At 44.9% G+C, this 23,165-nt stretch overlaps 1 protein-coding gene across 1 annotated transcript in view; it reads right to left on the bottom strand.

The window, feature by feature from the left end:
• PIEZO2 (piezo type mechanosensitive ion channel component 2) overlaps positions 1–23,165 on the bottom strand; it is a 356,262-nt gene that overhangs the window by 276,673 nt on the left and 56,424 nt on the right. Inside the window, exon 2 of the mRNA XM_079108940.1 lies at positions 1,345–1,440. Coding sequence (XP_078965066.1) covers positions 1,345–1,440 — 96 coding nt within the window. The remainder of the gene's footprint in view (positions 1–1,344; positions 1,441–23,165) is intronic.

The raw sequence follows: 23,165 nt of genomic DNA on the forward strand, positions 1-23,165 counted from the left end.
TCAGGGCGGTCACTCTGGGGAACGGAAGACTCAGGGGCGTCCCCTACACAGGGAGGGGGAAGTCCCCGTGGCCCGAGCTCCATCTAGAACAAGGAGAGGCCATCTTGACTAAACAGTGGCAGTTCAGTTCAACTTATCCAGGTGCTTACTTTCAAAGCACTCTATTAGGTGGATGCTCACGAGACCTTGCTTTGAGAAATGAGCTCCAAGCCACGAACAGGCACTGCTTGTGTGTTACAGCCTTGTTCTTGAGGTCAGGATCCACTCTGCTCAAGCAGAACAATTTAGAAATGAGGTATGCGTGCGGGGTCCCATAGACAGTGCATCTGTGGTTTGAGAAGGACTTGCAAAAACACCTTTCTCCAGCTCCTCTGAGCTTTGCATATTAAGTAGTTGAATAACACGAAAGAGGCATTTTTTAAGTTCTCGAGACAGGACAATCACCATGGTATCCGCAGTTACAGGACAACGCTCATGATAAACCCAGAGAGGCCAGATGGCTGCCTTCTGGGCACCACAGGCTGCACGGGGGACTTGTCTATGGCCTCCCCACTCTGTAGGCTGCGCAGACCCAGCCCCCTTCCCTGTGTGTCAGCACGCAGCCATCCCACTTTTCCGTGGCGTTTGGTATGGTGCTTATTTCTTACAACAGTGATGTGCTGAAAAACAACTTATTAGATCAACTGAGTGTGCTTTCATTTTTATACTTGTGGAAGAACTTCAGTTAAATAATTACAAACCAGACTGTGTTTCCTAATTAGAGTCCAGAAAACACAGTTCCTGTTCCTCTGTGTCTTGGTTCTTGTGGAGCAAAGAGAAGAATGCAAAAGCTTTGCAGGAATGTGCTCAGAAACTGGACCCAACTCACACTACTCTTGCTGAATGTCATCGAGGCATATTTAAGAAATCAAAACTGAGGCATGATCGAGGTACAAGGGTAACCAGGCTTCTTACCCAGTCCTCCCATCAAATGGCTTAGAAAAGTCAGACACTGCTCTGCCTCCTCCAGCTACCATATTCTCCCCAGCAATATGAAAATGCACAAACCAATGTTGGCAAGCCACCTGCCTTCTTTTATTGACAATACGTTAACTAAGCAAAACATTCCCGATACATAGTCAAGCCTACCAACAAGGACCCAGTAGGGAAGGGCTGTGCAGATGACAGAGCACATCTCACAAACAGTTTGCACATAGCTCTGCCTGGTGCAGGCTGGACCCCGCTCCCTGGAGGACCACCCTGCTGCCCAGGAGCAGCGTCCCCACTGAATAAAGACAAACCCGGCAAGCCCGGCAGATGCATCCAGGCCTTGCAGCTGTGGTCCAGAAGGACAAAGTCTCTTACCTTGCATTGTTGCTTTCGTCGGTTCTGAAAACAGCGGAATGAGCAAGAGGTAGATAAGGTAGACAAAGGAGAGCCCATTGTATCGGAATGCACACGCTGCAGGGGGAAGAGAGAGGGAGAACGTCATTAGCAAACAAGCGGACGGAACCCATGTGCACAACAGCCTGGCAGACGGCACCCGCACTTCCTGAGTGCACACGTTGACCCACTGTAACAGACGCATCCGGGTGTCGCATGGGATGTGAAACAGAGCCTTCAAATACGTGGACCTTGCTCTTCAAATCTAACCTGGAAGCACGCAAGTTTAAAGAGCAACTATGAAAAATCTTAATAGCTACAATCATTGGTTGAGAGATACATGATATGGAAAGATGTGCGTCTGACATAAAAACAGAATGTGTAGATGTTTATATGCAGTTGACTTTGTTATCAGCTTTAAACAGTCCTAATCGTGGCCATTAAGTGAAAAACCTATGGTAGAGCCACAAAAGAAAGAGAGTTAAAAATTAAAACATGCAACTGGAGAAAAATCATCCACTAAGAGAAAGGTGGCAAGAGAGGAGGACAGGGACAAAAGAACTCCAAAGCACCCAGGAAACGGGCAGCAGGACAGCAGTGGAGAGTCCTCAGCTGGGGACAAGCACCTCCAGTGTGATGCACTCAGTTTGCCACCAAAAGACACAGAAGACGAAGGGTTAAAAAGCAAACCACTAGGTGTGCCTGCAGAGTTCCTCCACATTTGAGGGGTGCGTGGCGAGGGGAGCACTCCAAGGCGTGGAAGTGAAGAGAAGAGAGCAACGGCGTTCACACCAGATAGCACAGACTTCAGGGCAGAACTGGACAGAAGGCCAGACCCAGGATGGGGGGACGGACCCGTCGAGGGGCACGGGGTGGTGAATGCGTGTGCCCGCCTCACAGCACCACAGACTGACGACCTCACTGTTGGATTCCACCAGCATCTGTGTATGAGTGCACTACAATTACACGGAATGGTGGAAATCGTGGTACCACATTTATACACATACACAACATAATTTGATCAATCCTATTGGAAGGAGGTGACCACAGCACCAGGGAGCCGTGGACGGTGCTGCAGGCGTCCAGGGGCTCCAAGCCCTACTTCCCACAATGGGTATCCCCCTCAGAAAGTCAACGTGAGGCCTAAGGAATCCAGGTCACACACAGAACTCCCCTCCAACAGCAGCAGAGGGCACGTCATCTCAAGTGCACGTGAAGGTTCCTCAGGACAGAACACAGGCCTGTGAAAGAGATGTTCAAGAACTGCCAAATGCGGAAATTCACATGGAATACCTGTACTGAGCACGCTGCTATGGAAATCAGAAATCAATGACAAGAGCGAGGTTTGAAAATTTCACAACACACGGAGATTTAAAAACATGCTCCTGACCAACAATGAATCAAAGAAGAGATTCTGGGGGACATTTAAAAGTTATATTGAGACAAATGGAAATGGACAAGAACATATCAAAACTTGGGTACAGAGTTTTGCTTTGGCACAAAGCAAAGCAAGTCTAGGAGAGAAGTTGGCCCTGGTAAGTGCCTACATAGAAAAATCCTCAAATACTATAACTCTACCCCTCAAGAAACTAAAATGGAAGAACAAATTATATTCAAAGGTAGTGTAAGGAAGATAGTAATAAAGATGAGAGCAGAAACACATGAAATAGAGACTAGAAAAATAAGGAAGAATTGATGAAAACTAACAGTTGGTGTTTTGAAAAAAATAACCACAGTTTACAAACCTTTAACTAAGAAAAGCAGAAAGAAGACTCATAAGATAAACAAAAATGAAAGAGACATTATCATTGAGACCATAGAAATACAGTACTATAAACAATTATATTCCAAAAAAATTGGGTATGTGGAAGAAATGGAAAATTCCTAGACACATGTTACCTACTGAGGTGGGATCATGAAGAAATAAAAACATATGAACAGATCAAAAATGAATAAGGAGAATGAATGAGTAACAAAAGTCTCCCATCAAAGAAAATACCAAGACTGACGACTTCACTGTTGGATTGCACCAACACCTTTTTATGAGTGCACTACAGTTACATGGAATAGTGGAAATCATGGTACCATATTTATACACGCACACAACATAATTTGATCAATCCTATTCCCAGTACTTTCCCTTCCCTTTTCTTCCCCCCAACCCATCCAGTTACTCTACTGATCTCCCTTCGATTATTGTTCTTACTATGATTTTAATTAGTACGCTATAATTATATCTAAACAGTATTCATTGTGGTATATTCACACATGCACATAGCATAATTTGTCTACCAAATATTTTAAAAGAACTATTACCAATCCTTTTCAAAATCTTCTAAAAAGTTGAAGCTGAAGAAATATTTCAAAACTCATTTTATGAGGCTGGTTTTACCCTGATACCAATGTCAGAAAAGGAAACCAAAGGAAAATAATTGTTGAATCACAGGTCAATGTTGTCAATGAACGTAGGTGAGGAAGTGTTTGACAATGCAAGAACAGTGAATTCAACACTACTTAAAAAATAATAATATTTTGCCAAAACCAAATAGGCTTTACCAAGGGATGACAGGATGGTTTAACACACACGAATTCATAAATGTGATACAGCAGATCAAAAGAATGAAGTACAAAACCATGTGATTTTCTCAAAGATACAGAAAGCATATCTGACAAAATCAACATCCTTTCATGATAAAATCTCTCACCAAAGTAGGAATAGAAGGATTGAAACTCAAGACAAGAAAAGCTTGACAAACCCACAGCTGATAGCACACCCAGCAGTGAAAAGTTGAAAGACTTTTCTCTAAATCAAGAACCAGAAAAATATGATTGCTTGCCATTTCTATTCAATATAGTACCGGAAGTCCTAGTTAGAGCAATTAGGCAAAAGAAAGACATAAAAGACGTGTACATTCGAAAGGAAGCAGTACAACTGTCACTGTTTGCAGATATATGGTCTAATATCTAGAAAACCCTAAAGAGTCCACCAAAAAACACTAGAATTAATCTTAGTGATTCAGGTTCAGCATGCAAAGTCAACATACAAAATATGGTAATATTTCTATAAGACAATAAACTATTTGAAATAAAATTTTAAAATAATCCCATTTGCAATAGCTACAAAAATACTTAGTAAGAAATTGAACCAAGTGGGTAAAAAGGAGAAGGAGGTTTGGCTTGAGTGACAGGGTATGATGACATTAATCTGAGTGGAAATTATAAGAGCAGATATTATTTGTATAAAATTTAGCTGAAAAAAAATAAAAGGAATGGGAATGCAGGGATTTAAATACATATTTTACATGTATATACTTAGTTTTGTAGTTTTAACTAAGGAAGTCCTTTAATATTATTTTGGACCTCTTTTCTTTTTGTGTAGTTGAGATAATGTAGATATTCTGTCTTGTCATAAAATAATGTTTATATATATTTCAGGAGTCAATGTGTGAATGAGTATGATTTAGAAAATAAAAAACAAACAACATTTAAAAATTTTTTTAAAAAGAAATTTTCATTAAAGAAGTTGATGAAGTTATGAAAAGGGAATGATATACCATGTTCATGGATTTGAAAAATCAATATTGTTAAATTGTACATACTACTCAAGATGAACTGAAGATTCAGTGCAAAATCCGAATGGAATTTTTTACTGAAATAGAGATAATCTTAGTATTTATATGGAACCATAGGAACGCCCAAATAGCCAACGTGATCTTGGTGAAGAATAAAACTGAAGGAATCATGTTCCCAGACTTCAAGACACGCCACAAACTGTAGCATTACAACAGTCTGGTACTGGCATCAACAGAAACACATTCCAAAGGGACAGAATAGAAAGCCCAGAAATAAATCCACATAGTTGATTTCAGACAAAGGTGGAGAAAAGATCATCTCTTCAAGACGTTATGCTGAGAAAACTGGATATCCACGGGAGAAGAACAAAATCGAACCCTGTCTCTCAGCCTCTGCTGAGGCCCATCTTCTTCTGCAGTTTTGCTTCCCCACAATCAAACACAAACCCACAATATAAAATGGGAAATCCAGAGATGATGCATAGTTTTAGGCCGTGCACCATCCTCCATAGCGTGGCAAAGTCCCACGCCAGCCAGCACACCACCAGGCGGCGGATCACCCTTCCTTCCGCTCGTTCACGCTGGGCACACCTCCAGCTCCTTGGCCCAGCAGCCGTCTGCCCTCAGACGGACTCATGCACTGGGTGTCCCAGGGTTTCTTCCCAGGGTGCAACACCATCCTGGGTCCACTGGGGTCCTGGGACATCTCCTTATGAATGAGGAGGGATTCTGCACAAGAATCAGCCTAGAGTGGGAAAACCACCAGAAGACAGCAGGTTCAAGCTCCATGGCTTTGATCTGGGGAAAAATACCATGCAGATGACCCAAGGAGCTCCGGCAACAAAGGCAAAAATAAACAGGTGGCGTTACGCCAAACCAAACGTTCCTACAGTAAAGGACATGGTCCCCAGGGAAAAGGGAATGTAGCCACCAATGGGCGGGTGAAGAGATGACCCACACAGCCTTCGTCTTGGCAAGCTGGACATCGGTTTGTGACCACTTCCCAAAACATAGGAGGAACTCAAATCACTCAAGAGCAAGAAAAAGTCAAAAGTTGGAAAGGAACCCTAGTAGAAATTTCTCTCAAGAAAACATAAAGGGCGACAGATACGTGAAAAAATGCTGACTTTGCTAATCATCAGATACATGCAGATTGAAACCAGAAATCAACTTCATGTGTATATAATGGCTTTTGTAAACCAGAAAAAAGATGACGATGTTGGTGAGTACATGGAGAAAAGGAGACTTTTTACCCTGTTGGTGGGAATGTGAATTAGTTCAGCCATCATGGAAAACACCGTGGAGGCTCCACTTGAAATTAAAGACACTAGTACGAGTCAGTGAGTCCAGTCCCAGGTGCATGGTGAAGGAAGCAAATCCGCACGTCCAAGAACACGAGCTGTCTCAAGCTCAAGGAGCACCATCTGCTGCAGTCAGCGCAGCGGCCGAGGTGCCCGTCAACAGAAGAACGGATACAGCAGTGGAGTCTGGATACACAGCATACATTTCTGCTTTAAAAGTGCAGGGAACCGAGTCCTCTGCCACAACAGGGTGAATCTGGAGAACATCATGTCACGTGAACGGATCCAGACAGAGAAAGACAAATAGGGCACATTCTCACTTACCCTTCACTTCTGTAAGCTCGCAACACTGAACCTGTTGAACTAACAGAAGTAAAGGGTGGAACGCTGGATCCCAGGGACCAGGTAGGCAGAGGGAGAGATGTTGGTCGAATGACACAAAACTTCAGCTAGGAAAATGCGTCCAAAACCTCTATGTTATGACACGGCGAAAATACGTACCCACACCATATTTGGGAAATTGCTAAGACAGCAGAGTTTGTCCTCAAATTCTCTTGGGGAGGTGACACACGTTATTAATTCAACTGAGCAGTTCCACAACATTACATATTTTAAAACAGCATGCTTTGTGTGACAAGCATATGTAATTGTACTTGTCAATTAAAAATAAAATTAAGCTTACTTAAAATCCAACTAGGAAGCCCAAAGTGAAATGAATGGAGACAGGTCGCAATTAAGTTCTGAATGAAACCAGGGAGCTTATAATCCCTGCTGAAGGGCAGAGAGGACGACGGGTCAGGGGCGGGTTTACAGAGGCTGACAGTGCAAGGGACAAGGCTGAAGGGAGAGAAAGAGAAGGAAGACATGTCTAAATGCTATTGTTAGGACTGGGCAATAAAATACCCCTGTGGCACAAGCGAGCGCTCCAGCTCAGGGTCCTGATAACTCGTCTGAACCCCCAGCTGGGATGTGGCCCAGGTGGACTACGGATCAGGTCAGCCGGCCCCCAACCTATAGTCCTGCCACCCTGTCCCCACCCGCCTGGAGGACAGGACTTCAGAGCGGTGCCTGGCTGGGTGCTTACACCTCTCCCCGCTTGCTCATCTGCAAAGTGGACAACCGTCTCCAACTGTAGACTTTCTGCAAGGGATAAACGTAAGAAGACAGTTGGCTCAGGTCGTGTACCTAGGAAATGCTCAGAGACGAGAGGGGTTATCCCAAGGGTCCTCGGCCAACAGGGCAGAGTGGGCCAGCACACTACGGCAGCTGGCAAACGTGGTGCACTGGATGAATTCGGAGTGCAGAGTCTGAGGGATGGAGGCCGGCTGGGGGACGCCCAGGAAGGAGACATGCGGAAGAGTGTCCGGGAGACCCAGGAGGGCTGGGCAGGGCGTGGGCACGGCCACCACTGCACTACTGGCCGTGGCGCATCAGGGGAAGACACTTCTCAAAGCCTTGTCTGGCGATGACTCAGTGGCAGGGGTGGTGGGGAGGAAGGCTCGTGTGGCCGTGCTCGGTGGACAGGACGCCAGGACGCAGGGGAGCCAGCAGGTGGGATGAGGAAGCAGTTCGCCACTGAAGGTGGGGAGGAGTTAAGAGCAGCGACGTAAAACCTCCGAGGCCGCCGAGCGGGCAAGGCCGAGCCCCAGGGCCACTGGGGACATGCAGAGGTGAAGGCAGTGGCAGCTGTCGCCCGTCCTAGAGCCCTGTTTGGAGCAGCCAGCAGACTATGGAGGGTGGGGACCATGCCCTGCGTGGCGATGGTGCTGGAGGTGGAAGGAAGGAAGAGCTCCCGAGGGCAAATTCGGCTCAGAGAAGTGACAAGGATGCCCAAGGACACCCAAGGACGCCCAAGGACGCCCACGTGGCCACAGCCGCCGAGTAACCGGGCGGAGGGCGGCGAGAGTTGAGCGGCAGGCAGGTTGCAGACAGCTGCAAGACCCAGCAGGAGGAAGGGCTGCACGGAAGATGGCCACCGCATCAGAGCGCCTGCCGGTCGTGGCCGTCAGTCCCGCGTCCTCGCAGGCCCTGCAGAAAGGACTCTGCCCAGAGGAAAGAAGAACGCCCAAGTATGGAGTCAGGAAAGCACCCTCAGAACTGGGAGATGGGAACAAGGAGACGTCCTGGGAAAGCTCAGCAGAGGGGCCGTGGCCGTGGCCAGGCCTGGGTGCTCCTGGCCACGGAGGGTGGAGGATCTGGCGTGGGGCAGCACCGCTGGGAAGCACATCAGGATGAGAGGATAGAAACCCAGGTGGGGAGACCACCAGGGAGTCCTAGAACTGAGCCAGAATCTGGAGAGTGGACACAGCTCAGGAGCCCAGGCCTGCAGGAGGGCAGAGGGCCGGCCAGGTGGCTTGCTCTGGGAGGGGGCAGCAAAAGGAGAAAAGAGGGGGCACGGGCGGGAAGTCTAGGAGAGTTTCCATCCCAGAGGCTTTCTAGACACTGAGATCCGAAGTGGAAACCCGCAGCAGATCCGACACAGGAAAACACCTCAGAGAAAAGAGCCGCCGAGGCTTGACTTGTCTTTCTTGCCAGGATTCCCCGTCTGCTTGTGCTGAGACGGCCGTCACTGTTCTACGCTGCTACCTGCTCAGCTCAGGTGCATGCAGCAACTCACAACTAACACCCAACCTGAACAAGCAAGCCTCTTCCAAAACGACAGACGCACTGACTTTCTGTCTGGAATGATCCCACCTGACTGATGACAGAAATCGAGCTGCTCAACTTTCTGTTGGCACGTGTGAAGCTGCTACGAGGAGTCGCCCAAGCTCATGAGGGCAGAAGAGGTCAGATCCAAGTGAGCCTTCTCCATCTAGGGCAAAATATGTCTTTGAACTTGGCACTACAGCACATTCAAGCTGGGAAAGCCATAGAAGGTAAACCCTCCTCTACCACGCGCGGAGCTGCAGGGTCCAGGATCCTGAGACAAAGCACATGTATTACTGCTCCTGCTGCACACAGGCCCCACAGCCCTTGGGGCTAGCAGGTGGGCTCACCTCTGTCGCCCTCTGGAGAACTCTGCTTTTGTCACAGCAATAAGTACATGGTCCATCAGCACACGGTCCATCAGCACACGGGCCCATCAGTACACCGGTCCATCGGCACATGGGTCCTGGGAGCTCACCACTAACACCTGAGGTCACCCGTGGATGGAGGGCTTCCTAGCGTGGCTCCACCTCCCATGCCTTCAACTTTCAGACATGCCTTGTTCTTGCATTTTGTTTTCTAAGGAAGCCAGCACACAGTTTTGGAAAAAATCCACAAGTGAGAAAAACAATAGATTCAACCTGGCCAGCTCACAATCTACCCACACAAGAGGAGAAACTCATAGCTATATATATATATGTATATATATATACATATATATATATACACACAATGTGTATATAGATATATATATATATATACACAATGGAATATTACTCAGCCATAAAGAATAATAAAATTATGGCATTTGCAGACAAATGGATGAAATTGGAGAATATCATGCTAAGTGAGATAAGCCAATCTCAAAAATCCTAAGGACGAATGATCTCGCTGATAAGTAGATGATGACACATAATGGGGGGGGGTGGGAGGGAGGCAAGAATGGAGGAAGGAGGGACTGTATAGAAAAGAGGGGTGGGAGGGGCAGGGCAAAGGAAAAAATAACAGAATGAATCAAACACCATTACCCTATGTAAACGTATGATTACACAAATGGTATGCTGTTACTCCACGTACAAACAGAGAAACAAGTTGTACCCCACTTAGTTACAATAAAAAAAATTTAAAAAGGGGAAACTCTCTTACAAATATGAAATTGTTAAGAGGGACACAAAACATGCACAGGACACCTGTGCTGTGGACGTGTGGAACGCTCCTGCAGCTCAGGGCCGTCACAGAGCCAGAGAGCACACCTCAGTCAGCCTTCCGAGCAGCCCCGCGCTCGTCCTAGATTGCTATGAAAGGTCAGAGCTCGCAGGACTGAGTTCTTAGCACGGTGTCTGTTATGGTGGGGACGAGAGTGCCCCCAAAGCTCACATGTGAGACATGCAAGAAGGTTCAGAGGAAAAATAATGGGGTTGTGAGCATCTCGACCCGATTCTTAATGAATGCCCTGACGGGATTAACGGAGTATAACCAGAGCGGCGGGTGTGGCTGGAGGAGGGGTCACTGGGGCATGGCTTTGGGTGTACATTTGTGTCTGTTGAGTGGACACCTCTCTCTCAGCCTCCTGATCACCATGTGAGCAGCTTCCCTCAGCCACACTCTCCCGCCATGATGTCCTGCCTCACCTGGAGCTCCAAGGAATGGAGCCGGCCTTCTGTGCTTCCCGGCCGTGACCTTCTAAGACCTCTGAAACCATTTCCTCCTCCCTGATTGTGCTGGTCAGATCCGTTAGTCACAGCACAGAACAGCTGCCTGCCTCCTGCGACATCTTACCCTTCCAGGTTCAGACCATCCCATCTCCACTCCATGCACTACACATGCTCTGCTTTGCTCCACAGAACTTGTTCGTTTCAACAGCTGCCAGAGCAGGGACAGATGCACATGACTCAGAAGAAGCAACCTCCTACCAAGTGACAAAGTAGCTGTCAATTCAGGGACCCCAGAAACGTTTTGTTTATATTTTTAATGCATTTCCTTCTGTACTCTGAAGCAATCAATGGGTTCTTAAAATAAAGTCCTCCTAAATTCTGGTTATTTTATAAATCTTTAAGAGGGAGAGAGGGAAACAGCTGGGAAGTATTTATAATGGAGCAGGAAACAAATTAAACAATCATAGATTTTTCCTAAGGAAGTAAAATATCAAAGAAACGAAAGACAGGAAAAAGGCCGTTATATCACCTGATTCATTGTCTATTTGTATGGAATTCTTCCTCCCATTATATACTACCATGTTTTACTTCTCGTTAGCTCTGTAATTGTCTCAAAGAGTGATGCTTTGAACAGCAACTGCCGGATGAGAGAACTCTCTTCCTGTCCCTCTCTCTCTGGCCTCACACCCACTGGAGGTCATCCACGTGCTTCCTTCTGATCACTGCAGCCATTATTATTTCATGGGAGAGGACACCAGTCTGTCCCTGTACCTCGCAGAAGTGCAAGCATCTGCTCACACACCTTTAATGCCCGGCATCCGGGCACCAAGCACCTGCATGGTCTGCCCAGGCACACAGAAGAACATCCGAATATCTGTGACACAAAAGATTAATAGAAATATTTTTCAAAGAAGAAAATATGCTCTCATATTAAGAAATAGGTCCTGTTTCACCTTACATCTTTATCCTGAGCTGTACAAAAGCTGACATTGTTGCAACAGTGTGTAAATTAACTAGTCATGCATTATTTTGTACTTCAGGAAACAGAAACATCATGTTGTGCATTAATGTTATTAAAGAACTTGGTTAAAATAATGTAATTTAGGGTGAAACCTCAAGGAAAACATGATGCTTACAGGGCAATAGATTGTAAGAACATGAAGTCAAATTGCATTATAAAATCATAATCTCTACTTACTTACTAAAAACTTAAGTCAATTTAAAGAAAAAAGATGAAAACATCTCATGTGCAAAGGGAAAAAAGCATTTGGCCTGACTCTTCTGCTTCTTCCAAACAACTTGAGAGGCTATCTGGTAAAATATGGCTTGGAATAGAGAGGCACTGAGAACTTCATTGCATTTTGTTGGCCCTGAGATTAAAAACCCATCGTTTTTTAAGTAAAAATAAAAAGGCAGGGTTCTGCTTTCCAGTTTAACATGGATTGACAAACAGATCAAGTATCAGTAACACTACCTAACATTTCTAAACACATCCTGATGGGTTAAACAGTTTTCAGAAAGTGTACAGAAAGAATAATGGTGATTTCTCCTTTAAAAATATCTTTTAATGTTATGTGCAAATGCACTCATAAAAAGTCATTGCATTAAAGCTCAAATCCTTATGCTGAAGTTCAGCCATGCTCACACCACATTATTGATCTAGGAGAAGAGCAGCGTGGATCGTCTCTCGTGACTGCAAAGGAGGAAAGAAAGCTATTATGCTTACATATGATTTCTTAAACTATCTGAAAAAGTAATTAGCAATAAGATGGCCTGGGAATGTAGCTCAGTGATAGAACACATGCTAAGCATGCAGAGGCCCCAGGTTCAATCTCCAGTACAAAAAAAAGAAACAAAGAAAGAGGAAGAGGGTGGGAGATGGGGGAGAAAGGAGGGGAGAAGGGGGCGACCTCATCCTAAAACAGAGCCACGGTTCCAAGCCTACGCAAAGAGAACTTGCTCTCTTCCTGCTGTGGTCAGCAGGTCTGCTCAGTGAAAGCAACAGGTGAGAACAGGCAAGGTGCAAAGGCTGTTTCCTGGCCATGATCTTCATGACCTGTCAGGATGTGCAGACGGGAGACTGAAAGTGAGTGGCTTGCTGGGTCAACCAGGTTACTGACCGGGAACCTGCTAGTCAGCCTTTGTGCACACTCAGTATCACGTGAAGAAGGCACCTGCCGACTAAGTCTTGGCTGTTACCGAGCTCAGCAGTTAAGAAAACTACAGATTCCACCTCTCTCTAGAGGTCCACATGAGCAGAACGCAGAAGACCCTGTTTTAGTTTTGGGGTGGAAATTATTCAGTGCAACTGAGTGGTAACCTATGCAGGGCTACTGCTCATTAAGGACTTACATTCTCGTTGTATACTACATCTTCTTTTGAGAAGTGTCAACTCAGTTCTCAGACCCTTTCAAAGGGGCTCGCCTGCCGTCTGGGGGGGCCACCCCTGGCGTTCCGAAGCCTTCGGGACTTCACTCCCTTCTCAGGTGAAGAGTTAGCGGACTTCTCTGCTCTGTGGCCTGACTGCAGATTCCACTGTGTTTCCTTGGCTGAGGAGACACTTTTTAGCTTGCTGTAACCCCACGTGTCTTTCTTCACTCTTGGTGCCTGAACCTTTGGGGTCCTCTGGAAAATCAACACCTGCGCCAATGTCTTAAAGCATCCCTCGACGTTTAGGGCTATGCTTCTGGGTGGACACTGGGATCCAAGTCTACTTTGAGTTGATTCTCATGTGTGGTGAGAGGGAAGAGCTAGGTCTCTTCTTCTGCACATGTGTATCCAATTCTGTAGGTATCATTTGTGATCGAGAGAGAAATACTTATTAGGCTGATTTGGTTGTTACACACGTATGCATATATCAAATTGCCATAGGCACAAATGTTTTATCTTAGTAGAAAAGGTTTTAAAAAGACTTAAAGCCTATTCTCCTGAGTAAAAATGTTACTTTTGCAGTAAGCAGGCTACTTATCATGCTTAGTTTTATACCATCTTTTTCAGTCCCAGTTTCCCCAGTTTTTGATTTTTCATGAATGCTGCCTTTATTGTCTTATTTGTAATTAGCTCCACTCTCTTGTAACCTTCCCAAGGGCTAACTTCTCCTCCGAGTACAGGTATGTGCTACATTCCCCACAGCTTGATCTCCATGTCAGGAGTCCTTGACACAGCTGGTCACAGGCCAGCTGTCCCCATTAGGCTGCTGCTTCTGCAGATTTCTTAAGGTCACCTGGTCCATTTCAAAAACTTATCTTTATAGCCTCGAAGGCTTCAAATTTGCAATGTCACCTCTTCATTTCTTTTAATATCATTATTAAATTATTAGGTTGAGGGGCTGAACCATAACTTCATATATCAAAAACAGTTAAATAGTAGCAAGTTCATATGGTCCAACCTAAAATGAATTGGGACTGGCCTAACTGGACCATGTTAGAAAGTAGAGATCGCTGTTTCCACTTTCATAAACAAGAGAAGTCAGTCTGATCGATCCCCTGGAGTTCAAACACCTCCCACATGCCATCCCTAAGCACATGGAGAAGGTCACGGAAAAGGGAGCCAGCAAAGCCCAGAATCCACACAATTGGAGGGGGTACCTAAGCAGCGGCCTGGCACAATTTCCTTCTTTCAAGAACTTAGTAAAAGTAGATATTCTGAAGGCTTTCACTGTAGGCTCTAGAATGTTCCATAGTGTTCTTGGCTGTATTCCAGGTATACATCAACATGGAAAGAAATCAGCTTGGCTGCTACAATGAGGTCATACTTCTTCCATCTTCCGCACATGGGGTTGCGCAACCCTGCATCCTATTTAATAGCTCACAGGGCTGAAACTGACTGCAGCTGTGGATTCTGTCTCGATATGTCTGCTGCAACATCCTTCCTGCTTCCTCCTGCAAACACCCTAACCCCAATATAAGTAGGACCATCCCTATAGCTTCCAACCACCTCCACTACACAGGAACAGGAGAAGCATCCTCTTGCCAGGAAAAATCCTTGGCCACCAGAACAGCTTCTGGGACAGCAAGGAGCTGGAGAGGAGAGGGCCTCCCTCAAGCCAGCTGCCTCCACCAGACCTCGACGATTGTGCTCCTCCTAGGTGTGTCTGTGGATTTAGTCAGATTGCTGTGGTCTGCATAACTGGGAATGGCAGGGTGCAGAGGAATCCTTCAGTAATCCTCGCTCCTCCCCACCCCAGGCTGCCTCACCTTCTCCTCTTATTACTTTTGCAATTCACACCACACCCAACCACCTGAGAAACTGAGGGTAGCTAAAGAATTGCTGGGGATGCTCTGTGCAGAGGATTCGAGAAGCCATGCCAGTAAGGTGTCTGGCTCCCTGCAGGCATGTTCCTCAGCTCACGGGCTTGGACTTTGACTGATCTGATGCTACAGAAGGAGGACTCAGGGCTCCTCAATGTCCGAGCAGAGATGATGTTTTGCTTTCTCTGATCCACTGTTTAGGACCTGCATTGGCTAAATGATACACGATGTTCCAGAACTTCCCCTGTGTTCCCCCAAAGTGAGCCTGTCTGGCGTCACAGGACCTCCAAAACACACACACCACCAAGAGACACAGCTGGGTGATCTCCATGGAAACTGTGCAGGGGCGGGGCCACCCCCCTCTCATACACAGAAAGACCTCTACAAACACATCACTGTCCTTGCTGGATACTTGGCAAGTCTTCCCCAGGGAAGGGAAGCTGCAGCACCCTGGCACTCTTGGCTTCACTTTAAGAGTCAAACAACAAGGCACCCCCTTAAGTGCACCCATGATTCAAGCCAAATCCCCAATTAGCCATACCCAAACATGTGAACCCCCAGGCCCTGGCCACTCTGGAGCAGGGGCTGCTTCCTGTTTATCACTTACTCCAGTCCTGACTCCAACTTCTGGACATAGTCAGCATGCAGTAAATATTTACTCAGAGATGAAATAAATAAAATAAATCCCTGCCTCTTTCTTTGCCAACCTGCAAAGTCCTCTGACCAACAGTGTGTCACACACACACACACACACACACACACACACACACACACCCTAGAGATCTTTGAATAGAAGAAGCCCACATGCCCAGCAATAGGGGAGTAATTCCTCAAGGCTGTCATATAGTGGGAGTCTGTGCCAGTCACAAGGATGACGTTGCACAGGAGGACAAACCTGGAAACACGCATAATACAGCAGGTGACATACACTGTGGAATCCTACATTCTGTGACAAGGCCATGAGGGAGGTGCAATGGAAGTCCTCCACTTAAAGGAAACCGAGGCTCAGGAGGACACGCAGGCAGCCTGGTCTCCAGGAGGCACTGTAGCGAGGCCCGCTCAGGTTGGTGAGAATTCCCGCTTTTAACTGCAGCTACACGTAGAAAAGATCTCTGAGCATGCAGCTGACTGGGAAGAGGGAGAACTGAGGACTTCACTTTAACGAGTGGAAGTTTTTAATAATGACTATATAGCTGCTGTATTTAAAAATAAAGTTGAATCTGAGGGGGAATTCCTGTCTTCCACCACTCAACACCCATGGCATTTGGGCTTCATTGCTGCTGCGACCTTGCCACATGACATGGAGGCACATCATCAAGAAATGCACCAACTTCAAGAGGAGACTGAGCCCAGAACAGAAGGACTCGGTCACCGTGTGTCAGAACCTCGTGCAGCGGCTTGCACACCACAAGCACAGGACGACAGAGCGAGTGATGGAGCCAAGCCAGGGGGTCCCACTGACTCAGAGGGGTCAGCAGATCAGGCTGCCCTGGCCAGCCACTGGTGCAAATGGCCCTCAGCTTCACCAAATGTGTTATCCTGCAACATTAAACCTTACTACCATGGCGACATGGCTACTACCACATCAAAAAGGAACTAGACAAGATGGCGGCCTAGAGGGTGGCTGCATTTCATGTTGCTCCAGGCTCAGGAGTCAAAAGAGGAGATATTGAGAGACTTGGGACCAACTCAAAGCCGCCGGAGGGGTCTCTCCCATTGGGGAGGCATCCCGGATGGGGCAGTAGTCCTGGAACGCAGGGAACTTTGTGAAGTAGAGCTGCCGGCGAGACACCCCTCCCTCCGCTGGAGCAGTGAACTCGGACAACTGGGAGCGCAGTAAAGGAGGCCGCTCAGCACAGCGCTGGGACTCGGAGCAACCACTGGGGCTCCGGCGGCTGCCCAGGGGAGGAGCGGCGAGGAGAGCTGTTTGGACTCAGAGCGACCACTTCTGAACGCTCCTGCCCTGAGGAGGAGGAGGAGGAATGTGGCCGCTTGGATTCAGAGTGACTACACCAGAGCTACAGGCAGTTGCAGGAGGAGAAGCGGCGCGGCGAGCTGTTTGGACTCAGACCACTTCTGAACACTGGGACCTGCCCGGAGGAGTAGGAGGAGGAGGAGGAGGAGCGCGGCAGGTCATTTGGACTCGCAGTGACTGCATTAGAGCTCCAGGCAGCTGCTCAGAGGAGAAGGCGAGTGGTGAGTTGTTTGGACTTAAAGCGACCGCTCCTGAACACCGGGGGGGCTGACTGGAGGAGAAGCGCGGTGGGTCACTTGGTCTCGAGTGGCTGCACCAGAGCTCTGGGCGGTTGCCCAGAGGAAGCGTGCAGAGGGTTACGTGGATTCAGAGCCACTCAGAGCGACCGCTCCTGAACACCCAGGGGGTTACCTGGAGGAGGAGGAGGAATGGGGAGGGTCACTTCGACTCGGAGTGATTGCCCAGGGCTACGGGCGGTTGGTGGGAGGAGGAGGCACACAGTGAGTTGCTCGGACTCCTAGTGACCGCACCGGAATACTGGGTGGCTGTCTGGAGGAAGAGGCGTGCGGCGGGTCTCTGGGACGCAGAGCGATTGTACGGGCCCCCAGGTGGCTGCTCAGAGGAGGGGCCGCATAGCAAGGCGATTAGGTGCAGAACAGGGTCCCAGGATCTAGGAGGCTTCTTGGTGGAAGAGTCCCACAGAGACACGCTTAGGGGCGGAGCCAAGGTTCCAGGACTGCGGGCAAATTCTCTGAGGAGGGGCAGCCTAAGGAGAGTCATCTGCGAAGGGTGAGGTTCCCAGGCCCAGGAGGTAGGGCCGGGCCCCTGGGAACTTTACCGAGGAAGGCAGCCCAGCCCAGGCGGTAGCTGTAAATTGAGGGGAACCTCTAGGAGGGGAACTGACCAGTGAGACCTCCCCACCAGGTGAGTCTTCCCTGGCGGGTGAGGTTTCCCCACAAGGACGGTAAAACCAGAGACACAGGCCCAAACAGGCCTTGCCTCAGCTCGCAGCCTAATTCCCCTTTAGACGACCATTGGTCAACAAGTGGAGGCACCTCTGCCCACTAGCAGGGAATATATCCCACCTGAAGGCCACCACCCCTAGGGAGTCAGCTTCCTTGTGGAGCACCACACTATCAACTTCCTCCAAGACTTCAGGCTACTGAAGGATAAGGGGGGATATACTAGAAATCGTCAAGGACATTGTAAGTCAATAGAGGAAATCTGCAATATCTCAGTGGTCCACTGATACCTGAATAATATGAGAAAACAAGGAAAGAAAATGCCGCAAACAAATCTAGATGTTACATCAATAAAACCCAATGACAGCATGGCAGAAGAAATGACAGAAAAGGAGTTCAGAATGTACATAATTAAAATGATCAGGGAAGCAAACGATGAGATGAAAGAGCAAATGCATGCACTGAATGATGAGATGAAAGAGCAAATGCAGGCATTGAATGATCGCACCAATCAACAGTTAAAAGAGCAAATACAGGAAGCAAAAGATCATTTCAATAAAGAGTTAGAGATATTGAAAAAAAAAACAAACACAAATCCTTGAAATGAAGGAAACAATAAACCAAATTAAGAACTCCATAGAAAGCATATCCAGTAGGATAGAACACCTGGAAGACAGAACCTCAGACATTGAAGACAAAATATTTACCTTGAAAACAAAGTTGAACAAACAGAGAAGATGGTAAGAAATCATGAACAGAATCTACAAGAACTATGGGATATCATGAAAAGGCAAAATTTAAGAATTATTGGGATTGAGGAAGGCCTAGAGAAACAAACCAAAGGAATGAACAATCTATTCAATTAAATAATATCAGAAAATTTCCCAAATCTGAAGAATGAAATGGAAAATCAAGTTCAAGAGGCTTATAGGACTCCAAATACACAAAATTACAACAGACTCACACCAAGGCACATTATAGTGAAAATACCTAACATACAAAATAAAGACAGAATTTTAAAGGCTGTGAGAGAAAAGAACCAAATTACATTCAGGGGGAAACCAATACAGATATCAGCAGATTTTTCAATCCAGACCCTAAAAGCTAGAAGGGCCTGGAACAACATTTTTCAAGCCCTGAAAGAAAATGGATGCCAACCAAGAATCTTATACCCAGCAAAACTTACCTTCAAATTTGACGATGAAATAAAATCCTTCCAGGATAAACAAAAGCTAAAAGAATTTTCAAAAAGAAAGCCAGCATTACAGAACATTTTCAACAAAATATTCCATGAGGAAGAGATGAAAAACAAAGAAGCAAATAAGCAAAGGGAGGAATTATCCTAAAGGAATTGTCAAATAAAGGAGGAACCAAGTTGTGTCAAATAAATAAATAAATAAAATTTTAAAATGAACCAAATGACCGGGAAACCAAATCATATCTCAGTAATAACCCTGAATGTTAATGGCCTGAATTCATCAATCAAAAGACATAGACCGGCAGATTGGATTAAAAAGAAGGATCCAACAATATGTTGCCTACAAGAGACTCACCTCATAGAAAAAGATACCCATAGACTAAAGGTGAAAGGATGGGGAAAAACATACCATGCACATGGACTCAGCAAAAAAGCTGGAGTATCCATCCTCATTTCAGATAATGTGGACTTCAAGCCAAAGTTAGTCAGAAGGGATAAAGAAGGTCATTTCATACTGCTTAAGGGAAGCATAAATCAGCAAGATATAACTATCATAAACATCTATGCCCCAAACAGTGGCTCATCCACGTATGTCAAACAAATCCTTCTCAATTTCAGAAACCAAATAGACCATAACACAATAATACTAGGTGATTTTAACACGCCTCTCTCACCACTCGACAGATCTTCCAGACAAAAATTGAACAAAGAAACCATAGATCTCAATAACACAATCAATAATTTAGACTTAATAGACATTTATAGAATATACCATCCAACCAAGAGCGCATACACTTTCTTCTCAGCAGCACATGGATCCTTCTCTAAAATAGACCATATATTATGCCACAAAGCTAATGTTAGCAAATACAAGAAGATAGAGACACTACCATGTATTCTATCAGATCATAATGGATTGAAGTTAGAAATAAATGAAAGAGTAAAACACAGAAACTATTCCAACATCTGGAGATTAAACAATATGCTATTATATGATGAATGGATAACAGAAGATATTAGGAAGGAAATTAAAAAATTCTTAGAGGTAAATGAGAACAAAGAAACATCATATCAAAATCTCTGGGACACTATGAAAGCAGTACTTAGAGGGAAATTTATTTCATGGAGCGCATTTAATAAAAGAAGTAAAACTCAACAAATAAACGACCTAACATTACAGCTCAAAGCCCTAGAAAAAGAAGAACAGACCAGCACCAAAAGTAGTAGAAGACAGGAAATAGTTAAACTCAGAGCTGAAATCAATGAAATTGAAACAAAAGAAACAATACAAAAAAATTGACAAAATAAATAGTTGGTTCTTCAAAAAAATAAAATTGATAAACCTTTAGCCACACTAACAAAGAGAAGACGAGAGAAAACCCAAATCACTAAAATTCATAATGAACAAGGAAATATCACAACAGACAGGATTGAAATACAAAACATAATTAGAAGCTATTTTGAAAATCTATACTCCAACAAAATAGAAAATTTCGAAGACATCAACAGGTTTCTAGAGACATACGAATTGCCTAAACTGAATGAGGAGGACATACACAATTTAAATAGACCAATTTCAAGTACTGAAATAGAAGAAGTCATCAAAAGCCTACCAACAAAGAAAAGTCCAGGACCAGATGGGTTCTCAGCCGAGTTCTACAAAACCTTTAAAGAGGAGCTCATTCCAATACTTCTCAAAGTATTCCATAAAATAAAAGAGGAGGGAACCCTCCCAAACTCATTCTATGAAGCCAATACCACACTGATACCTAAACCAGACAGAGACTCGTCAAGAAAAATTACAGACCAATATCCTTAATGAACATCGTCGCAAGAATTCTCAACAAAATTTTAGCAAATCGCATACAAAAACATATTAAAAAGATAGTGCGCCATGATCAAGTGGGTTTCATCCCAGGGATGCAAGGTTGGTTCAACATCCGGAAATCAATAAATGTCATTCACCATATCAATAGACTTAAAGTCAAGAATCACATGATTATTTCAATAGATGCAGAAAAAGCATTTGATAAAATACAGCACCCCTTCATGCTCAAAACACTAGAAAAAATAGGGATAGTGGGAACATTCCTTTACATTGTAAAGGCCATTTATGCTAAGTCCATGGCTAATATCATTCTAAATGGAGAAAAACTGAAAGCATTGTCCCTAAAAACTGGAACAAGGCAGGGATGCCCTCTTTCACCACTTCTATTCAACATCGTTCTTGAGACTCTAGCCAGAGCAATTAGACAAACCAAAGAAATTAAAGGGATACGAATTGGAAAAGAAGAACTCAAGCTATCCCTGTTCACTGATGACATGATTATATATTTAGAGGAACCTGGAAATTCCACCAGAAAACTTTTAGAACTCATAAGTGAATTCAGTAAAGTAGCAGGTTACAAGATCAATGCTCATAAATCCAACACATTTTTATACATAAGTGATGAATCTTCAGAAAGAGAAATTAGGAAAACTATTCCATTCACAATAGCCTCGAAAAAAATAAAATACTTGGGAATCAATCTCACAAAAGAGATGAGAACTACAGAACACTAAAGAAAGAAATTAAAGAAATTAAAGAACACCTTAGAAGATGGAAAGATCTTCCGTGTTCTTGGATAGGCAGAATTAATATTGTCAAAAATGGCCATACTACCTAAAGTGCTATACAAATTCAATGCAATTCCAATTAAAATCCCAATGACGTACCTTACAGAAATAGAGCAAGCAATTATGAAATTCATCTGGAAGAATAAGAAACCCAGAATAGCTAAAGCAATCCTTAGCAGGAAGAGTGAAACAGGGGGTATTGCAATACCAGATCTTCAACTCTACTACAAAGCAATAGTAACAAAAACGGCATGGTATTGGTACCAAAATAGAAAGGTAGATCAATGGTACAGAATAGAGGACAAGGACACAAACCCAAATAAATACAATTTTCTCATACTAGACAAAGGTGCCAAAAATATGCAATGGAGAAAAGATAGCCTCTTCAACAAATGGTGCTGGGAGAATTGGAAATCCATATGCAACAGAATGAAACTAAACCCATATCTCTCACCATGCACGAAACTAAACTCAAAATGGATTAAGGACCTCGGAATCAGACCAGAGACCCTGCAGATTATAGAAGAAAAAGTAGGTCCAGATCTTCAACATGTCGGCTTAGGACCAGACTTCCTTAACAGGACTCCCATAGCACAAGAAATAAAAGCAAGAATCAATAACTTGGATAGATTCAAACTAAAAAGCTTTCTCTCAGCAAAGGAAACTATCAGCAATGTGAAGAAAGAGCCTACAGAGTGGGAGAATATCTTTGCCAATCATACTTCAGATAGAGCGCTAATCTCCAGAATCTATAAAGAACTCAAAAAACTCTACTCTAAAAATACAAATAATCCAGTCGACAAATGGGCTAAGGAAATGAATAGACACTTCACAGAAGAAGATCTACAAGCAATCAACAAACATATGGAAAAATGTTCCACATCTCTAGTAATAAGAGAAATGCAAATCAAAACCACCCTAAGATTCCATCTCACCCCAATTAGAATGGCGATTATCAAGAATACAAGCAACAACAGGTGTTGGCGAGGATGTGGGGAGAAAGGTACACTCATACATTGCTGGTGGGGCTGCAAATTAGTGCAGCCACTCTGGAAAGCAGTGTGAAGATTCCTTCGAAAACTTGGAATGGAACCACCATTTGACCCAGCTATCCCACTCCTTGGCCTATACCCAAAGGACTTAAAATCAGCATACTATAGAGATACAGCCACATCAATGTTCATAGCTGCTCAATTCACAATAGCCAGACTGTGGATCCAACCTAGATGTCCTTCAATTGATGAATGGATAAAGAAACTGTGGTATATATATACAATGGAATGTTACTCAGCCATAAAGAATGATAAAATTATGGCATTTGCAGGCAAATGAATGAAATTGGAGAATATCATGCTAAGTGAGATAAGCCAATCTCAAAAAGCCAAAGGACGAATGATATCGCTAATAAGTGGATGATGACATATAATGGGGGGAGGGGAGGGTTAGTGTTAGGTTTAGAGTTAGGGTTAGGGAGGGGGGCATGTATGGAGGAAGGAAGGACTGTATAGAGGATAAAGAGGGGTGGGCGGGGTGGGGGAAGGGAAAAATTAACAGAATGAATCAAACAACATTACTGTATGTAAATTTATGATTACACAAATGGTATGCCTTTACGCCATGTACAAACA

Source organism: Sciurus vulgaris, assembly GCF_902686455.1.
Source record: "Sciurus vulgaris genome assembly, chromosome: 13".
In the NCBI taxonomy this organism is placed as follows: Eukaryota; Metazoa; Chordata; class Mammalia; order Rodentia; family Sciuridae; genus Sciurus; species Sciurus vulgaris.